Raw genomic sequence first — 21,999 nt, forward strand, 5'->3', positions numbered from 1 at the left:
ATAAAATATTTTAAGAAATTTGCAAGCACATTATAAAAGTATTTGCAAAGAGTACAAATGACATATCAAAGTTTAAAAGAACTGGTTCTCTTCCCCTAGCTTTTTAGGGATAGCTGTCAGTGTTTATTTTTTTGTAATTTTGATTACATTTTATTTACGTGTATGTGGCACACAGCTACCACAGCAGACATGTGGAAGTCAGAGGACAACTTGTGGGAGTTCTCTCTTTCCACTGTGTGGGTCCCAGTGATTGAACTGAGGTGATCAGGCTTGGCAGAAGGCATCCATACCCACTGAGCCATCTTGCTGGCCCGGCATTAAATTTTAACATATATACTTCCAAATGTTGAAAACTAGTCTGAGAGAAAAACAAATTGAACTTAGGCATAAGAAAATAAACTGTCCAAAACAAACAAACAAACAAACAAAAAACCCCACATTCATTTGGAGCAAGTTTTACTGTTTCATGTCTTCTAATTACAAATGGGAAATATTCCCTGAATGATATTTTCCAGATTGGATTTAACAAACTTGATGTACAGAAGAGCTGAATCCTTTCGGTTACATGTGCCATAACAGATTCCAGAGCAGGTGCAAGTAAACACCTATGACACATCAATCGGAAAAACCAGAAGAAAAAGTGTAATTTTGGTACGTGATAGCTTTTAAAATTATTTCCAAGATATGACTTCATAACCTCAAATACTAACTCTTGTCGATGACATTTTGCCGGCTTCAATCTAAATCAACATCTTGGGATTTGTCTTCAGTGCCTGACACTGAGCAACAAGTGGCAGGCACTCAGTCTATATTTGGGGGTAAGATCTTCACAGACTGAAAGGTGCCCTTAGGCCTTCGTCTACATAAGCATGAATACACTGAATCAGATGGGCTAACAAATCACCTCGTTCCTTTCCCCAGCTGTCTTCTTGACTTCCAGCTGTTTTCATCAGAACCTCACATTTCTAAACTTTTTACTGTGGAGCCTCTGGCAGCTTGGTTTCAAGAATGTCTCTTGGTCAGTAGGTTCAGGTTTTGTTGACCTACATTTTGGTGTAATTTTCCTTTTCTTTAAAGCAGTTTGCATACCTATCCCACTTCAACTTACTTTTCTGGCTCTCTCACAATTTCCATTTAGCTCTGGGCATTCATTTTCTTCTACTACCTCTTTAGTCATTCAATGGTGACCTTGAACCTGGGTTCAGAAGGTTGGCCAAGTTCCTGCTTGGTTTAAAGGGAAAGTGCTAGTCCTTCCTTTCAGAGTACCCTACTTTCTTTGGGTTTAAAAACTTATTGCCAACATGGCTTAGTTTAGCTTTTGGTACTACTATTTTTTTCATTTGTAAGCTTGCTTTTTCCTCTCACTATGACAATGTAAAGCTCTTGGCCTTTCCATCTGGAGATGGAAAGCTATGATAGTTTTGTAAACAAATACTCTACTCTTGCTAGGCATAGTGGCTCCTACCTGTAACCCCAATACTCAGGAGGAGGCTGAGGCAGAAAGACTGCTGTGAGTTAAAGCCTGGGCTACATACATATTTTATGTGTATGAGTGTTGTGTTTGCATGTATATGTACGTGTGCCCGTGTCATACAGTGCCTGAAGAGTGGAGGACAGAAGAGGCAGTCAGGTCCCCTGGAACTGGAGATTTGGATGGATGTTGGCTGCCATGTGGGTGCTGGAATTTGAACCCAGGTCTTCTACAAGGGCAGTCAGTGTTCTTAACCACTGAGCCATCTCCCCAGGCCCCAACATTGCAATATTTTATCTTCAAGATGATGGGTGGGATTGGAGAGATTGCTCAGTGGTTAAGAGCACTGGCTGCTCTAGCAGAGAACCCAGGTTCAATTCTCAGTACCCACATGGTAGCTAACAATGGTTTGTAACTCCAGTTCCATGGGATCTGATGCCCTCTTCTGGCCACCTTGGGCATTGCACACACCGGTGCATGTACCTACATGGAGGCAAAACACTTATACACATAAAAACAAATTTTTTAAAAAGATGAAGGTATGGGGCTGGAGAGATGGCTCAGCAGTTAAGAACACTGGTTGTTCTTGCAGAAGACCTGGGTTCAAATCCCAGCACCCACATGGCAGCTCACAACTGTCTGTAACTCCAGTCCCAGGGGATCCAACAGCCTCTTCTGACCTCTGCAGGTATTGCACGACACGGGTGCAAACTGTCCATAACTCCAGTTCCAGGGGATCTGACAGCCTCTTTGTCCTCTGCAGGCATTGCACGACACGGGTGCACTTACCAACATGCAGGCAATATACACATACACATAAAATAAAAATAATAAATAAAATATTTTTAAAAAGTAACAGTAACATATTTCATTTCACTTTTGTGAGATTTACCACTAGACTCCAGCCACTTGTGCACTGGCAGCCTGGCATGAGGCCCTGGTACAGGATAAAGGATACACCCATTCCAGCTTCAGTCGCTTGCTTGGCAGTTCTACTTTTGTTTCCAAATTGTAAGAATCCACTTGATCTTTGGGCATGTACATGGTGACAGGACGTCCACGAAGGAACATTTTTACATAGCCTTCTTCTACAAAAAGAACAAAGATGTCAGCAAGACACTTCAGCATCCAGTGGGCCTGAAAACAAATGTCAGCGTCACTAGCCTGTGTCACACAAGTGGTGACCTTTCTACCCTTCCGTCCTCAGTTAGTGTTCTGGGGAGGGGGGGAGCTAACACACAAAATCAAATGCCTTGAAACAAAAGTTCACATCATTATTTTTGACAGTCTTCTCACTTAAGAAATCGTGAAAGGCATGAGGCTGGTTCCAACTGTCACTTCCTATGATATCTTAGCGTGCACACTTCATCATTAGGAGAGGAAAATGTACCATGAAGAATTACAAATAACTCCAGAAATCCACTTCTTTTATTGAGTCCAATGTATCTACAATCTCATTATCAAAATTTATGAAATATCTTTCAATATCCAAATCAATTTCATCAGACTGAAAAAAAAAACGTATCTTCACGCATCTTGTACATTGGACAATTTTCTCAAATGCAAAGAATGTTAATCAGTGGGATACACGCAAGGACGCATTAAAAAGAAAACACTTAGCGAGAAGACAGAAATGGAAAGAAGGCCCAACACAAGGGCTGGGGGGAGACTATCAATCAGGAGGCAGAGTTTTCTAGAATGAATTTTTCTATTAAAAGAACTTTTGATATTTTAATAAACTATAGGGTCAAAGTAGGGCAACCTCTGTGCCTTAAAAACAAACCAGCTTAGGGTGTTCTGCCTAGAGTTTGAAGCTCTAACAAGAATAAAGACTGTGTCTCATGAGCTCCTGGTAAGTTCAGAGTCAAGACTGTCCATTCAGCTGCTCCTGCAGATTGAAAAACCCAGAATCAATGGTATCAAAACTGGGCAAGGGCAACCAGTAGCAACATCTACACCAAACTCACCAGAGAATCACCTTAGAGAAGAAACTGGTGAGGAAAAGTCATGATGTAATCACAGTACTGTAAATACTATCATTGCAATTGGTTTTGTAAGTCTAATTCCTAAGGATTTTCAAACAAGGCCACATGCAGCAGCATCTGTTATCATGCGTGTGCGCATTGGGTCTCGATGCACGTGCCACACTCTTGACTCTATGCTTAATGAAGCTTGACTTTGAAGTAAGAACCATGAAGGTACTCATCCCTACATACACTGTACCCGCTAAGCGTTGGGATGATCTCTGCATGGGTACTGTCCTCCCTGGCTGCACTGGGACCAGTCCGTCTACGGTTGCCATCGCTGCAGACTTAGTGCTCCCTTGAGTCACCCTGTGTACAGCTGCCAAACCTCAAGGTCCCAGCCTGGGATCCATCTGATGCTTCATCCTTACAATGTCCTTCACCTGCTCATCTCCAGGTCCTGCAGTCCTAACTGGCCTGCTGGGCTCATCTGATCTCGTCTGCTACAACCACCCCACAAGGGCTCTCCTCTCTGGTCAGAAGGGTCTCCTGGTACTTTATGCCCTATCTTCCCTTTGAATCTCAGCTACACCTGTTCTCTTCTGAACTTCTTCCTTTTCTAATCTATCAACTCTCTTTGTAAGACGTGAATCAACTCTGCCAGGGTGCTCAGAGTACAGGCAAGGAGTACCATTTATATAAGGGTATTTCCACAAAACATGGGGAGCCCATCATGGGTAAAGACAGTGTGTTTGGACAGTCTACTGGAGTATGCAGTTGTCATACTCTGGTAAAGAATCCCCAGGGCTGAGGCTTATTTACTGCACCGATCTAAATTGCTGACTAGGCCTTACGCTATTGCAGACTATAACTTGATGGTTCCACATCTAAAATACAGTACAGCAAGGGAGGGCAATGCTGTTTTCAGACATGTTAGGAGCACAACACACAATCACCCAACTCAAAGGTGCTAGTGGGGAGAGGCCAGCAGTGCAGGAATTCATGCCAAACAGTGGACATCCAGGGGACACCCTCTAGCTCTCTTCAGAGTCTTTAAGAATTCCTAGAATTAGCCAATTTGGTCATGATCCAAACCACAGCCGTGTGTTAAAGTCCATCCAAGTGAACACTCAGGGGTGCTTTTAATGTAGGCCAGATGGCAGAAACATCTTCATACGAGGAGGGCTCTGCCTGTATGAAAACGGTCTCGAGCCGGGGAAGCAGCCTTGCACAGAGAGCTGGGAAGTGCCGCCTACCTTTGCAGTGTGTCACCCGGCGCTTCCCTTGGGATTTCGGAGACTGAAGGGCTAGACAAAGAGATGGTGGATACTGCGAGTGTGGTGGCCTGTCTGCTGGGGTGCTACCCTGCCCTCCAGGGACAAGGGGACATTTCAGGGACATGAAATGAATACTAACGCACAGGCTGCTAAATACAGAACGGTGTTTATATCTTAATTTTGAATATAAGGGGAAAAACTGGGAAACTTAAAACCAGATGAATTTAACCAGTTATACACTGCCCTATAAAGATGAAGTTAAAGAGCTACGTGGAAAGGTATCTAGGAAGTATTAGTTTGCAGTTTAGGAAACCACAGGCAGAAAAAGAGCAACTATTTCAAACAAAGTTATAGAACTTGATGGAGGAGAAAATTTTCCTTTAGAAGTACATAGGAGGTGAGAAAGCAGGGAAAGGGCTTCGAGGCAAAGGGCATCTTTCCTGTGGAAGTTTGGGCGCAGCATGGTGCCGCATTCTACTCCAGCACTTACTTTGTTCTACGTGGGTCTGAGGAGGGGCAGGTAGGGATCTGGTCTATATGACTGTTTACTGAGCATTTTTACTGTTATCTGAGCTGCCAGTGACTACCTGGTGCTCACAAACAGCAGAGCTGCTCTCTGGGCACCATGGGCAGGCACTGAGGTCACTACTTTGTATTTTCACATTAGTCAAGATCCAATTTATTAGCCACCTCCCCTTCCTGCAAGATGAGACCAGAACTTACCTGCACTGAATGAAGGCTCCTTGGGTTTGCTGTGAAAATAAACCAAAAACAGTATTTATTTGCATGTATATATGTATGTGATATGTGTGCATGTATGTGTATATGTCTGAATGTGTGTGAGCACATATGTGTACATGTTCATGCATTGGTTTTCCTCAGTTGCTCTCTACCTTACATGTGAGGCAGGGCTCTCACCGAACCCAGAGCTGGTTTGTAGTTTTGCTAGCCAGCTTGCTCTGGAGAGGCCCTGCCTCCACCTCCCACTCTGGGATTATAGGCAGCCTCCCTGCCCACCTGGCTTTTATGTGGGTCCAAGAGGCTCTGAACTCCAGTCCTCATACACTGCAAATGCTTTACCCACTGAGTCATCTCCCCAGACCCCATAGCAGGTTTTGAAGGGCACCTGGCATGTTTCATCTCATCCACTGCAACACTGTGCGGACAATACACACTGATAAGGGAAAAGGGCTGATTTCATTGCAAAAGGACCATGCAGAAATGGAAACGCTCAAAACTAAGTGCATGAGATTGCAGCCCTGTTTTTCACCAAAGTTGTGCTTTTAAGGAGAGTAAATATGGGCTGGGGGAGGGACTTTGGTTAATCTAGGTAAGAATGGCCCTGGTGAATATGTAAAAAGGTTTTTCTTTCCTATACTCTCTGACAGACTTAAGGAAATTTTTAAAAAATATTTTATTTATTATTATTATTTTTATTTTATGTGTATGAGTGTATTGCCTACATGTATGTGAGTGCACCTGTGTCATGCAATGCTGCAGACGTCAGAAGAGGGCTTTGAATTCCCCTGGAACTGGAGTTAAGGACGGTTCTAGCTGCCATGTGGGTTCTGGAAATCAAACCCGGATCCTCTGCAAGAGGAGTCAGTGCTCTCAACCGCTGAGCCATCTCTCCAGCCCCTTAAGGAACTATTTTAAAATGAGCAGGTCCAATTCCCCTGACAGATGCTTGCACATCCACGTTTATTGCTGCTCTAGCCACGATAGCAAGGATAAGGAACCAGCCTAGATGCCCATCAACAGAAGAATAGATGCTGAAAATGTGGTACATGCACAATGGCATTTTATGCAGCTGTAAAGAAAAATGAAATTATGAAGTGTGCAGGAAAATGGATGGATCTGGAAAATATCATATTAAGTGAGGTGACCCATTCTCAGCAAGCCAAGCATCACATGTGCTCTTTCATATAGGGATCCCAGCCTTCAATGTCTGTATGCATGTGCGTAAGTGGGGTAAGCGTGGGTACAGGGTATGGAACTGGAAAGGAGACCATGAGAGATGATGTGGGGAAGAGGGCAACAACACACAGGTGGCATGAGAGAAGAAAAGAGGCCGTGGGGATGGAGAGGCACAAGAGGGGAGGGGGGAGGGGGAAGGGAGGGGACTATCAATAAAAACAAATTTTGTTTGAAAATGCCATAATGAAACCTAATACTACGTATGCTAATTAAAATTTCAACATTAGCAGAAAGACCTTGCGGGTCAAGCACAACTCCTGGGTGGTGACTCTTCTGAGTCCGAGACAGAAGCTTTCACATAGGAGATATGAGGATGCCGCTGCTGAGCCCAGCCATCCTGGGTGCCTACCACTCAGCAGACAGAGACCATCTGCAACTGCACACCTGAAAGCCAAGCCCCAAAGGGTTGAAGGAAAGTGCTCAGATGAACCAAGGTCACTTCTAGGGCAAAATTTACACAAGCAAAACTTCCGGGGGCAGGGGGATGTCACCAGATGAAAAAGGAGAGGAGGCTGTTGCTTTGGGGCCACTTCTTCCCACTGAGTCACCTCTAGGTGAGGGACAGGCAGGATAGCCACTGGTGGGGAGACAGAGCAGAGATGCTGCTGTGATTAGACCTTTAGGTCCATTCACTGGATGCTGAGTCCAATGCAGTGGTGCTGAGATCGCTGAAAGATAAGTAGGTCAAGGGTGCCCCATGATCCAGAGGCTGGATTAGAGCAACACAAAACAGACAGAGGACAGCAGGGGTATAAGCCACTACTTGAATCTCAGCCTGGGAGAGAGGTGCTGTTTCCCTGGCATTGCCCCACTTTCCCGACTCTCTCCTGTGATATGAAATGAGACAGAAGAAATAAAATGATAGCCGCAAGGAATATTGATCTTATCATCTTCCTCAAATGCTCCCCAAAGCACAATTGTTTACGTTAAAAAACTAAGCAGGTATAGTCCTAATATCTTCTTTTTAAAAAATGTGTGTGTGCATTCGCACGTGCACTATATGGGATGTATATACTTGTTCTTGTAGCTGTGTGTATGCGGGTGTACAGAGGCCAGAGGTAGATGCTGGATATCTTTCCTGGATTTATTTATTTGCTTGGTTGGTTGGTTGTTTTGAGGTAGGGCCTCTCTGTAGCCCCAGCTGATCTGGAACTTGCTATGTAAACCAGGCTGGTCTCAATCTCACAGATTCACCTGCCTCTGCCTCTTAGTGCTGGAATTAAAGGTGAGTGTCACCATACCCGGGTATTTATTTATTTATTTATTTATTTATTTATTGAGACAGGGTCTTTCCCTGAACCTGAAGCTCATGGATTTGGCTAGGCTGGCAATTTGGCTAGGCTGGCCGTGAGTTTCAGGAATCTGCCTGTTTCTGCCCCAGTGCTGGGGTTACAGGCACAGCATCACTGTGCCCAGTTTCTTATGTGGGTTCTGGGGATCCGATCTGAGGTCCTCATGCTTGCATGGCAGGTGCTTTACCAACGGAGCCACCTCCCTAGCCCTTAATATCTCCCTTTCTCCTTAACTTTAACACAATGAAAACTACCTTGAGTGAAACTCTCCCTTCAGCCATGCTGTGTCAATAGCATTACATACGGTCAGCCTTGGTGTCCAGGTCACCGTATGCATGTGTGGAGTGGGAGATGGTGCGGCGCTTGCACAGTGGCCCAAGCCCGGCTCAAATGTAAGAAGCAAAATCTGTTGTCGGGGTTCTTTTCTAAACTCTGAGCCCTCATTGAAAACACAGCTATAAAAGCCGCACTTAGCCCTTCAACCCCAAGGCCTGAGTTTCCCCTGGGGCCCTCGGCTACATGTTCCAGCCTCTCTGCAGCCCCATCCATGGACTTCCTGGTACACTCCAGTGTGCTCCCTGCCCCTCTTCCTGGACATCGGCCTGCTGAAGACACATGGCCACTGCTTGGGACTGTGCTCACAGTCACTTCCTGTGAGGCCTTCTCAGATCTCCAGCCAACACCAAGGCCTTCCCTCAAGCCCCGCTTCCCATACTCCCTACTCCCCCACCCTGAGTCATTTTGGCCACAGCACTTTTAGCTCTGTGTTTTATTTGGCTTCTTCACTGGGCAGAAAGCCCATGAACATAGGATCCTGCTCACTTCTGGTCTTCCCAGCACCTATCAGAGGGCACTGCCACCTGGCACTCAGGGCCTGGGGGGGTGGGCAGCTGCTCTCTTGGTATCCTCACCTGGCACCCAGTCTATCGAGTGCGCACCTTGACAGTCTCCAGAAATGGAATGTGTGTGTAGATTCCCCTTTGTCTGGGCCCCCAGGAATTCAGACCTGTCACCCAGCCCAGGCTCAGCCTTGGACGAGTCCTCTGCTCCCGTCTAGTCTGATGTTCTTTTCTTCCTGCTGCTCTACCAAACATACCAAACAGGCAGACAGAGGCCTGTCTCCAGAAGAGCATCTGTCCATGAGAGGGTCCTGTGCCCTGAGAGGGCCTGGCTCCCTGACGGGGGACTGCTCCTGGAGAGGGGCCTACTCCCCGAGAGGGGCCTGTCCTCTGAGAGGGGCCTGTCCCCTGAGAGAAGCCTGTCCATGAGAGGGGCCTGCTCCCCGAGAGGGTCCTGTCCTCTGAGAGCAGCCTGCCTCTGGTTTGGTTGCAGCCCAGTATGCTACGTGGTGGCTTCAGCTCTGTGGCAGACTTGTAATAGCTGTGATTCTGTGGCTCACCTGGCTAGTCTCCACTGTCAGGATGTGATCTGTGTGCTCAGCAGAAGCTATAATCTTGACTCCGTGTTACATGTATATTAAGCTCACAGGCAGGGTAAGGACAGGAAAAGGACAGCTAAAATAAAAGACAGCAAGGCAAACCTCCCAGGATTACAGCTGAAGGCAGGCAGGAGATGAAAAGCCAGGAAAAGGATTCTTTTCATTGTGATATTGATCACAAAAGTACAAAAATGCAAAAGCTACTAACATGGACACAACTAAACCAGAACAGTTTCCAGAAATAGAGACAGCTATGGGGCTGGGGGGTAGGGGTGGGGCAGTCAGTAAAATACCACACAAGTATGAGGACCTGAACTTAGATCCCCAGCACCCATGCAAAAAAGCTGGCACTGGGTAGGGGCAGAGATAGGAGGACCCTTGGGGCTCTCTGTCCTGGTAGCTTAGCCAATCAGTGAGCTCTGGGTTCAGTGAGAGACCTTGTCTCAAAAAATAAGATGGAGGACAATTGAGGAACTCATCTGACATTGACCTCTGACCTCCACGTAAGTGCACACAGGTGAGTGCACCCCCACCATACACACAGAGAAAAACACAGTTGTATTGTTGGGACTGGAGACATGGCTCAGTGGTTAAGAGCACCAGTTACTTTTGCAGAGGACCCAGGTTTGGTTCCCAGCACCCACATGGTGGCTAACAACTGTCAGTAACTCCAGTTCCAGGGGATCCAATGCCCTCTTCCGACCTCCATGGGCATTGCATGACACGGGTAAACTTACATACATGCAGGTACAACACTCATACACAAATAAAAGTAATTAAAAAGGAAATATGCAGTTGTGAACAATGTTCTACTGAAAAAGAGGAAATCCACAAAGGAATTTGAACTCCCAGTACAGGGAAGCCCAAGGACTTTTTGGGCTCTACAGGAAGAAACGATGCCTCCTAGGCACAGGCAAGACAAGGCCAAAGGCTACTAGAAAGGCATCAATCAGGTGGTCCTAAAATAATTGTATTTAAATCAAAACTATGTAGCACAATTGCAGAACACAGACCTTTCCCTCAGTAAGTTTTGCCTTGTCCATCCACAAAATGGGAACAGAACCATCTTAGGACCAAGTGAGACATGACAAAGGGCCCACCCACACACAGTGCTAACTAATACTAATATCCGCCCATTCAATTCTACCAAAAACCTACATGTGTTTTCCCAGCTCTCTACTAACAGTCAAAAAACCAAAATAGCTGGGTGTGGTGGCACACACCTTTAGTCCCAGCACGCAGGAGGCAGAGGCAGGCGGATCTTTGTGAGTTCAAGTCCAGCCCGGTCTACATAGTAAGTTCGAGGCCAGTTGGGGCTACAGGGAGACTTTATCTCAAAAAGAACGAAAACCAACCAACCATCCAAACAAACAAACAAACAAGCAAGCAAACAAAACAACCAAAGGATGTCAACACCAATTACTTTAAATGTGCTAAGAGGTTAGAGGCTCCAAGGCTTGAAGAGGAAAACCATACTTTCAGAGACAAGGGACCCACTTCATGACTCCAGCACAACATGGTGGTAAAAATCAACCTCTAGGTGGCACTCTTTATCAAGTTCTTAAATAGTCATAGTTTTTATGTAATTTCATTCATTTAGCAAATGCTTACTGAACAGTTTCTGAGTGCTGGCACTGTGCAAAGTGCTGCAGGGTCAGAGACTGAGAAGGGACATGGCTTCTGCCCTCCCAGAGTCCAAGGGAGGGCACAGGTGGGGTGGATGGGGAAGGGAGGAGGGTCACAGGCACTCAGCCACAGTTACTGGCTTTCTGAAAAGAATCCCCTTCAGATGGGGGTTAGACAAGAGGCCCTCTGGCTGAGCCCTGCAGGATAAGTTGGAGACCAGCCAAACACTGTCATCCCCCTCTCCAAACTCCTCAGCACCAACTATACGTGAGGGAAGATCACAGCCACTCTGTAAGTACAGGGAGGTGACTCAGAGTGACCTATGAGTTTAACGAAGCCTTCTTACTGAGATCTGTAAGATGGTTTGATCACCTTTTCATTAATTCATGAGCTGTCTGTGTTTCTTAGTGAACTGCCTGTCTAAACCTTTCCCCATTTTCCCCACTGGTTTGTGCTGAGTCTTATGGAAACTAAGGAAGCCCATCCTAGTCTGATATTTTGTGATTAATGTATCCTAGGAAGATGACTCTTCTCGTGTGGGCCCGTTCCATTTCCCACCCTGCCTCATGTTGTGCTGCGTGTAGCGGGCCTAAGTGAAGCAGTCTTGTGGGACTAGAAGGGTAAGGTGATGAATATTTTGAGAGTGCCTCAGCTCTCTCTTTTCAGGTTGGAGCGAGAGCAGGGGAGTTCTAAAATGTCCGCATGATTATACCTTGACACAATCAAGTTGACATAATCCAGAATGTCCAAGGAAGACAGTTTCAAATGGGATCATCTAGGAAAAGTTGGTCTGGAGGGATTGTCTTAGCTGGGACAACTGAGGTGGGAAGGCCCACCCTGGAAGTGGTTCGGCCCTGGACCGTGCAAGTTGTAGACAGGAGACTGGAAGCAAGTCATTACATATGCATCCATTCTGCCATGGACTGTGGATGACGGCAATCATAGCTGCAGGTGCGGATGGCAGTCCAGCCCAGTGCGGAGGATATGACTCAGGGTCTTATTTAACGCTTACGACGTCATGAAGGAGATATATTTTTTAAAAAATATTATTTCTATTTTATGTGTATGCATGTATTGCCTGCCTGTAGGTAAGTGCACCTGTGTTGTGCAATGCCCACAGAGGACAGAAGAGGCTGTTGGATCCCCTGGAACTGGAGTTACAGACAGTTGTTAGCTGCCGTGTTGGATGCTGGGAATCAAACCTGGGTCTTCTGCAAGAACAGTCAGTGTTCTTAACCGCTGAGCCATCTCTCCAGCCCATGGGAGATATATTTTTATGCTACTGAGAAAATCCCCCCAAAAACATTAAGTAATTTAAACTCACATAACAAAAAATGGCAGAGCTATTGGCTGTGGCCATAAGGCTCTGTAATTTTAACCTTCTTTTATCTCAAGTGGAATAAGCATATTTGCTCAACTAATGTTTGCTGAGCACCTACTATGTGTCTTGGCATTGTTCTAACTGCTGGACTGGTCTGACTAGTTTAGGAAAACCTCGTTGGGGCTGGGCATGGTAGTGCACGCCTGAAATCTCAGCGCTTGGAAGGCTGAGGTCAGAAGATTGTGAGTGCCAGGCCAGCTAGGCTATGTAGAAAGGTCAAAGTGAATCTGAAACACATTAGTGAGACCCTGTTAAAAAAGAAGAAAGAAGAAAGAAGAAGAGAAGAAGAAGAGGAAGAAGAAGAAAGAGGGGCTGGAGAGATGGCTCAGCAGTTAAGAACCTACATGCAGGCAATACACATGCACACATAAAATAAAAATAAATAAAATATTTTTTTAAAAAGAAAGCTCCCCAAATACACACACACACACACACACACACACACTCACTCATGTGCACATACGTATAGCTGACTGGTAGGGATGTTCAGATTACATAGCAAAAACAGCGTATTGCATCTTGGGGAACGCTTTGCACCTGTGAACATTTTACGGCGGTGTGCTGGTATCAGAGAGCAGAAGCTCTGGCCTGATGTGTAGAAACATCTCTCCCACACACAGTGTTACAGCTCCCAAGAATTACACATCACACACACATGTGTGTGTGTGTGTGTGTGTGTGTGTGTGTGTGCATGTTATAAAGAAAACCCGGTTGCTACCTAAATGTCCATGTAAAGCAAGCACATTGCACACTTGGCTGAATGTGTGAGGACTGGCATCTGAAATACCCGGACTCTGTGCTGGCACAGACGTGTGCTTAGACAGCAAACCGAAGAGGGAATGACAAGGCATATGGACAAGCCAGTGATGTCAAGACAAAACATGCTGCCCATAGGGTGCCCTAGAAAAAAAATCTGGCTGGAAATGTGAGAGTGTTGGCTGTGAGTCCTCAGAGTGCTGATACTGTAGGGGACTTTCGCCTCATCTGTTCGCACTTCTGGATTTCCTAAAACAGGTAACTTGTGTACTAAATAATCTAACTCTAAAAGACAGGAAAAATATACTGTTTGGAAAATAAGAGACAGGGTGGAAAGGCATGGTTGCCCGGGCTCAGGAGAAGTCAGGGAGCCTTTGAACCTGAGGATGAAGGTTTCTATCATAATTCTGGGATGTTAAGCAAAAGGCACTTCAGAAACCATCCAGAGGGTAAGTCTGTGCAGTACAATGGCACTACACTGGAGGGAACATTTTTCATTTGTGAAGAACTTCATTATTTTGACTTTTTTCCCCCTTTAAACTTGTTGACTCCAAAGATGTGCTATGTACAAGTGTTTCACGACAAAGTTTCCAACAGATAGTTTAAACAGTTATTTTTACAAAAGCAGCCTATGCAACAATTTTTAGTCAGAAATATAGTATGTTGTTATGAAGTTAACATACCTGCTCTCCTCAGAATTTCAAAGGGTGGTGTAAAAATTGAAACACTTTGTCAATCTAGCAACAGCTAATATAAACTGTGCTTATAAATAAGAAGCCATTTCCCTGCCTGATATAAAACTTTTAAAATTAAAAGAATTCTTTACTGGATTAGTGTTCTGGCTACATGACACGTTTTCTCTCAGGATGTTATTGTTAACTCCCTATTTAAATTTAATAAGTACTTCATGGTGACATGAATCATTATGTAATTATTAATGTTCATTTTCCATGAATATTACATAAAGTAAAATATTACATTGCTCTATATTGCTTTCGGCTTTAATAGAAGCTTTGTCAGCGCAGAGATTAAATGCTGTTAAAATTCTGAGGCTAGTTAGAAGCAAAGTATTTTAAAATGTTAAAAAGTCTAAGATGAAGATCAATATTCTACCAAGACACAAAAAAGACTGTCAGACTCACTGATCATCTCTAAAGAAAATGAGATACAGGAGCAAGAAGACTGAAGCCATCATAAAGAATATTGTTTTTAACAAGAAATATGATTATTTAAAGTGGTATATTTTAGAAAATGCTTAGGACTCAATCAACATTTATTCTTTGTTCAATAGTAAGAATCACAGGGTTTACACAGAATAGCTTTGTATTTGTGCCCCTTACTGCTGAGGAAAACACACGTGGAATTCTTTTCCTTGAGTAAAGAGAATCTTCTTCCAATGTGTGCAAAAGTGCCTTCTGTGCCAATAACACCTTTGACACATGAGACAAGGCACACTGTGAGCTTTTTGGCTATTGATATGCAATTGACACAAGTTAAAATATTGTGTGAGAAGTTGTGTCAGGGCAGAGCCAAAGCTCTCCAGGTGAGGCCAGTGCTCCCCCCCAACTCCACCCCCCACACATAAAATATTGTCCTGAGAGGAAGGGGAAGGACCTCCAGTCATGGCGGCCAGGAATCCCTTCGTCTGTGGATCAACGCAGCACAGGTTGTCTAGCTGGCAGCTGGGAAGATCATGGGGTTGGGTCATAGTTCTTTTTCCCTGAACCATAGTTAGACTGTGTCAAAATCTAGGTTGTACTTAATGGCCTGGTCCAGTTATACAAATGTTATTAAACCTGTCAAATCAAAGAGAAGACTGACTACACGAGATATCAAATACCCTCAACCTGGATAGGAGGAAGTCATGGATTATTTCCCAGGCTCTGCCACTCCAGCATAGATAACCATTTACTGACTGCCAAGCACTTCCTGTGGGGTATTTTCCTCCTACATGGTGCATTTTTAAGAGTCAAAAGAGCCAGGCCTAAAAATCCTGAATTCACAGAGGAAAAGCCATGGCTTGCAGAAGCAAAGGCAGAGCTGCTGGTTTATAGCCCAGATCTTTCCGTTTCCTTCCCATTCAGTCAGGAGCTAAACAGGCAAATATTTTCAGATGTGCGGCAGCCACCTAAGTGGACCCACTGGAACTCAGAACCGTAGTGGGTGAGAGGAGCCAGCCTGTCTTCACGGTATACAGTCATGGCAGAAAAGCACACACAGGGCCCTCCCTAGGCCTTTCTCTGCACCTGCCTATATCTTGAGGTATGCTTCCTCAGTAAGCCTCAGGATCCATATGGTACAAGCCCCAGGCCTGGGCTGCTCATGTGGGAGGGGGATGAGGAGGCAGGAACTGGGTCAAGCAGTGCCCATATTGCCAGTCTGACCCCATCGCTCCTGCTGTTTCTTAACTGCTATCTCTGTGGGACCCCCAAAGTGTTTGCTAGTACCAGTGGGGAGCAATGGCTCTCTCTGAGACCCCCCTCAGGTGCTGCTGCCCCAGCAGTTGAGGCAGGCTGGCCTGGGTAGTCCCTCCATTCTAATGAAATGGAGGGTTTGGTTTTAAGTGGACACTTTCAGTGGCCAGGGTTATTTTTAGAAAATGATTTGCAAACATTCCCATTCCCTCATTTCCAAACCAAAATTACATCCTGTGGCATTTCTCAAAAATCCTTTTGTAAATATCTTTTGTGGAAACATTTACCCTGCACATTAACCAAAGCCATGGGATTTAAAAGATAAAGCAGATCTGGAGTTTACACAATGTAGAGTCTTTCTGGAAATTCTTAATAAAAATCAGATGCTCAGAAGATCTGCCAAGTTCTAGACATTTCAGGTGAGTGCCAAGCTCACCTGGAATTTCAATTCACAGACCTGGTGAGGAGGTGGCCCTGGGGGTGGTGAGGGGGTTACCCCCCACATGACCTCACTGTCAAGGTCTTACCATCCTATTAGCATAATCTTCCACAAGAAGCACTAATTCTGTAAGTTAGATGTCAGTGTCCCTGGTTTCTGAAATTGTTAGCTGACTATGGACTTGACTTGCTGTGCGCTGAGAGGTGTCTGGATTTTTTTTTTCCTACAGAAGATCCCTTTGGGAGATAAAACTGAAGATGAGTTCAAGCATCCTTTACAGAACTGAATCACCACAGATTTATAAACTTGGAACCTTTACAGTCTGTGGTCTGGAACTGACTGTGTTCTGACTAATCTGAAAAGAAACAAGTTCAGCCTCTGAACAGATTCACTAAACAGAGAGAATAAAACCAATGTGCCATGTTCCAAAAGTTAGACTAAGGCACACGCTACGCAGATACGCACAGAAAAACTGACCTCATCTACCTAACACATTCCTAAAACAAGCTGTTAAAAGGCCAAAAAGTAGCTTTCCTGAGTAGAATGCTACTATAAGTTTCACAGATATTTATCATATCCATTGTAAACTAAACTCATAAAAACTTCAAAGTTGGGAGTAAGTGTAGGTCATGAAACCAGAAAGCAAAATGGTTTGTATTTCTAGTGTGAGCTCACTATTAAAAATAGTCTTCGAGTGAGTGTAAAATTACAACTTTCGACCCATTCCATTCCATTTCAGAAAATATTGTTGATGAGTTTCAAGCATTCTAGTAAACTTAATCTCAAGCCTAATATGGGGAAGTGTCTAGAGATGGAAGGTACTCCACTTGGGAAATGAGATCCTCTTCCCAGACTCCGCAGACTTGGTAACTAAGCAATTTCTTAGAAAATGCTTATCTGGACCACAGTTTATGTGGCCTATGACTACCAGCTGTCCTGCAAATTAACATGATCTCAGAAGGCCTGGTCCTTGCACAGGAGTTCAGTTTGTCTGCATGCAAGAGATGGAGGGATGGTCTGTCTTGTATCTCAGGATGAGGGTAACGAAAGCTGAAGGTCCAGCCAGCAGGAGACCCTTACCTCTCACTGTTCTTCTTGCCACTGGAGGAACTGCTGGTGGAGCCTGTGCGGTTCCGACTTCCTTTGGAGTCCCCAGAGCTCTCTCTCCGGCCACCAGGAGACACTCGCTCAGAAGAGCTGGTCCGATTGATGCTACAGGGAGGACAGACCAGAGGAGAATGAAGCCGACATTGACTATCCTGAATATATGGAGGGTACACACTGCTTCATGGACATATGAAAGACAGAAGGGTTTCAAAATCCTGACTATAGAAATCAAAACACCCCCACAATGTATATTGGAATCCAAGCCTCTGTGCACTGCTTTTGTGACTGAGGCATGCAGTAGAGTTCAGAGTCATGGAGGAAAGTGAATCAAAGACTACCCGCACGCACCCAGTACACTGTACGAGAGCCTTGAAGGACAAGAACCTGCCCTGGAGGATGCTTCAGTCCAGACCAGTGGCACTTAATCAGGGGTGATGCTGACTCCCCAGAAAACATTCGGCAACACTGGGAGGTGTTTCTGATGGCCACAACTCGGGGGCTGCCACTGACATGTGGTAGGTAGAAGCCAGAGAGGCTGCTGACCACCCAGTGATACCCAAGATAGCCCACAACAGAGGCAAACCCACTTGCCAATAGTACAGATATTGGAGAACTCAGCGCCCCTCAGAAAAATGCAGATGGGATGCCACAGGTAATGGCAGAAGTTTCCACCACAAGCATAAGGCCTTTATTTCAGCCGGTGCCCATGTAAACACTCAGCTTGATTCCACAGAACCAACAGAGTAACGGATGGTTGTTAGCCACCATGTGGGTGCTGAGAATGGAACTTGGGTCCTCTGCAAGAACACTCAGTGCTCTAACCACTGACCCATCTCTCCAGCCCCTTGATTATATTTTCAATGTGAAAACTCCACTTCACATAAACATGTAGTACAAAATGGCAGAAATAGGTCTAGGCCATATCAGAACTTGTTGGAAATTCTATTCTAATCCTAAGCCAAAATTAATTTAGTGATTTATGAAACTCAAGTCAGCAACTCAAACAGAAATTTTTAAAATACCATTATTTTTAATTATGGGTATGTGCATATGTGAGTGCAGTGCCTGTGGAAGCCAGAAGAGGGTATTGGATTCCCTAGAGCTGGAGTTACAGGCAGTTGTCACCTGCCTGGTGTGAGTCCTGGGAACCCAATTTGGGTCCTCCCTCTGTAAGAACAAAAAGTGCTCTTAGCCACTGAGCCATCTCTCCAGCCCCAAGCAGCAATTTAATTTTTAAATTTTAAAAATATTTACTTATTTTTATTTAATGTGTATGAGTGTATTAACTGCATGTAAGTGCACTCATGTCATGCAATGTCCGAGGAGAATAGAAGTGGGTGTTGGATCCACTGGAACTGTAGTTATGGATTGCTGTTACACACCATGTGTGGGTACAGGGATTCAGACTGGGGTCTTCTGCAAGAACAGGCTCTTAACCGCTAAGCATCTCTCCAGGCCCCTGACTCTCCATCTTTCCTCAGCCATCAACTGCCTATAGCATGTCATTTAGAGGTGGAACCTTGTAAAATTTCCCTCATCCCTCTTAGCACACCAACTGGTGTCATTATCTAGGTCTTGTTTAGGCAACCATATTGTTGAGCCAAACAGCAATTTTTAAAATTAAACATTCTAACACAATAGAATCCAAAGATGTGTTATTATATACTAACATGCTGAGGAATGACAGCAAAAGAAAATCTTTTTCCCATGTAAACCATCATGTTTCTGTAAGAGCAGGAAGCTTTGTGTGTTCACAAAAACACTGCAGTCCACTGCATTCAATAGTGTTGAATCTGAGGTGTTTCAGGGAGCGTTGTTGGCACTGAGTGGTGTGACAGCATACAAAGGGGAAAGTGTGTACTTTGTGTGTTCAGAACCAAGGCTGCCGTGATGTCACAGGATGCAGCATGGGTGAACACCACCAGGAACATCTTGGATTCACTGTGCATTTGATTTTGAAGTAATTTTTGGATGTTGGCTGTTCAGAAATCTTTTATTCTTGCCAAATTTTTCATGACCCCTTTATTTAGTTATGTGACCCAATATGAGGTTGTGTAAGAAGCTGTGGTGTAGGCAAGGGCCCTCAATATATGCGAAACCCACAGGCCCAAGGCAGAACCAAAGAAAGGTGAAGTCTGAGAGACCCTCCCAAAGTATCCAATGGAATGAAGGTCATGTCCTCCAATCTTCATCTGTTGAAACCCTGGTTCTCAACTCCATGTCACAGTTCTTAGAGGGAAGTAATTAGATCAAGAGGGAGGAGTCCTTACAGTGTGGTTAATGCCCTCATAAAGGGGCCCCTAAGAGCCCTCTCATCTCTGTTCACCACATAAGGACACAGTGAGAAGTGACAGTAGGTGACAGAGAGGTGGTCTTCACAGAACCTGGTGCATGAAGCCTGCTGGATGACTCCAGCCCCCAAACCACAAATACCTACTTCCTTTCCTGTGGCTTCTCAGCCACAGACTTGTGTGGCCTGTGGTACTGTGGTATAGCAGCCCAAGCTCCTGAGACAGCATGTGACTGCTACAAGCCTCCCTGTGAGTTCCTTCCTAATAGACCGACTTAGAGATCTTATCAGGTCATCACATTTGCATACTTTACAGAGCCTCATACAGACAAGACAAGATGAAATAAATGGGTATGTAATGACATCTCATCCTTTGACCCTAGAGCAGGGTCCAGCTGTTCTGTTGTCACATTTGCTTATCTGTAAGAAGGAAGTTGGGGTACTCTGGGGGCCAGGGGAAGAGGTGCTGGGCTTGACTGGACACATGGAGCCCAAGAGATGGCAGGTGTCCATGCAAGTATGCTACTCCTGCTGTGTCTTGGGACAGGACTGTCCATCTGGGGTCCACTGAAGGACCACCAATGTCGAGGAGGTCACCAGGTGAGGCAGCAAGGAAGGAGACAGGAAAATGAGAGGAGTCCTCAGGGAAAAGTGATCCTTCAGGTTAGGGAGCTACTGTGGCAGCGGGTGGCAGAGACAGGGCAGAAAGCCAGTGGCAGGGCACAAAGAAAAGGGAGGAAGTTAGGGCATCTCAGGAGGTAAAGGGGCACGCCCCATGGAGGGAAGAGATAAGCAACCAGTCTCATAAAGGAGTGCACAGGAGCTAAGGGACTAAGACAGCCGTGGCTGAGCTCCATGGCTGAGTGAAACCATGGGTGCCCCCTGCACAGGCACCCGCTGCGCTCTCGGTCCCCTTCTTCTCAGTGTATTCCTATCAGCCCAGCCTTCCTCAGCCTATTCCTTCCTGAGACCAGCCCTTGGCCCTTTTCCTTGGTAACTTCTAATCATCTTGGTAATAACCTCTTGGCATGTTTGTAAAAACCACTTAATATGCTGCTGGCTTTTGAAAGATTATCCCGTACTCAGAGTGAGCACATGTACTCAAAGTGAGCAGGACCAGGATCATTTTCACACATGCTCTACAGCCCTTCTGGTGACTGAAGAAGCTTTGAATTTGCATCACTAGCCTCTCACAAGTGGAGTCTGAATGGGTGTGCCTGAAGGTCAGTGTGTGGTTTGCTTTTTTTTTAGAATGTTCAATTTGGGGACAAGAAAATTACACAGTTTAGGACAACATGACTTTTCTGAAATCCAGGATTACAGTTTAAAGATCATAGAAACCTTTCTGCCTGGAGTTCACCATCTTCCCGTGATAAAAACAGCAGCTGATGTAGCTCGCACGCACATCATCTCTGCCAAGTACAGTGCAGACTCGGAAGCTCTTCCATGGGACCAGCTGGAAGGGCCCTGGGAGACTCTGCAGTTGCAGAAAGTGGCCCAGAGTGTCATCCCTGCAGCGTGCTTGTGGGAGTTCATGGCAAGTTCACGGCAATTACAAGAACTGTATAAAACACCTTACAAAGCAGAGAGGCTGTGACTATTATTTTTCAACCATGGCAAACACTAACCAATTTTCAAATGAAAACTCAGCCTGGTGCCTGGAAGAGGTGATAGGGTGTCAGTGAGGGGAAAAGCAGTGGCTGTTTAACAGGAACTGAGAGTTCTGCATCTTACGTTGATTATTTCATTTAAACTTCACACACTCTCTGCCAAAATATCATTGTCCTTGGCAAACAAATTGGAAACAAATTGAGGGATAGGCAGCAATTTGTCTGAGGTTCCAAAAGTGTCTGGGTTGATGGCTGTGGCCCACGCCCTCTCTACTAGCCATCTCAGTCTCCATCAGGGACTATCAAAGGAATTATCTTCCCTGTGCACACAGAAGAACACCAGGACTTGTTGGGTTTCTACAAATCCAATATATGCCAGCAAATATTACAGCTGCATGACTTAAGCCACATTTGAGGCCCTAGATAAGGCCATTAAGCCATTAAGCCACTGTGCTGGGAGGAGGAGCTAGGGTTACAGAGAACACCTAAACTCACTTCACCTTGAAGTTTATCTAGGCAGAGCTATTTTGCTCATGTGGAAGAACAGAAGGAACATGAGGATCAGGTGAAAAGTGTGGGAAAGTATTCTGATAAGCTTTGGTAAATTACAAGATGCTAACATCAGAATGGAAAGGCGTCATGTTTTGTCTACACAGCTCAGTATAATCCATCACAGCTCTTTCAAGACGTTTGTCAAGCCCACATTTGCATTAAAATGTTAAACTTTAAAAGTTACTATTGTCCTGGGGGCTGGAGAGATGGCTCAGTGGTTAAGAACACTGGTTGTTCTTGCAGAAGACCTAGGTTCGAATCCCAGCACCCAAATGGCAGCTAACAACTGTCCGTAACTCCAGTCCCAGGGGATCCGACAGCCTCTTCTGACCTCCGTGGACATTGCACGACACAGGTGTACTTACCTACATGCAGGCAATACACACATACACTAAATAATAAATA

General features: G+C 45.1%; 1 protein-coding gene across 3 annotated transcripts in view; it reads right to left on the reverse strand.

Annotated features, from left to right (window-relative positions):
- Window positions 1-21,999, reverse strand: part of Eml1 (EMAP like 1) — a 188,418-nt gene that overhangs the window by 29,201 nt on the left and 137,218 nt on the right. For 2 of the 3 annotated variants that reach the window (XM_017796224.2, XM_008825631.3), the window contains exons 4-7: window positions 17,116-17,247; window positions 5,436-5,464; window positions 4,692-4,742; window positions 2,430-2,559 (exon numbers count right to left, since the gene is read on the reverse strand). In XM_017796224.2, the coding sequence (XP_017651713.1) occupies window positions 2,430-2,559; window positions 4,692-4,742; window positions 5,436-5,464; window positions 17,116-17,247 (342 nt within the window). The remainder of the gene's footprint in view (window positions 1-2,429; window positions 2,560-4,691; window positions 4,743-5,435; window positions 5,465-17,115; window positions 17,248-21,999) is intronic. The other variant, XM_017796225.2, reaches the window with a different exon arrangement.

The sequence above is a fragment of the Nannospalax galili genome, unplaced genomic scaffold, assembly GCF_000622305.1.
Source record: "Nannospalax galili isolate Female #2095 unplaced genomic scaffold, S.galili_v1.0 scaffold188, whole genome shotgun sequence".
Lineage (NCBI taxonomy): Eukaryota > Metazoa > Chordata > Mammalia > Rodentia > Spalacidae > Nannospalax > Nannospalax galili.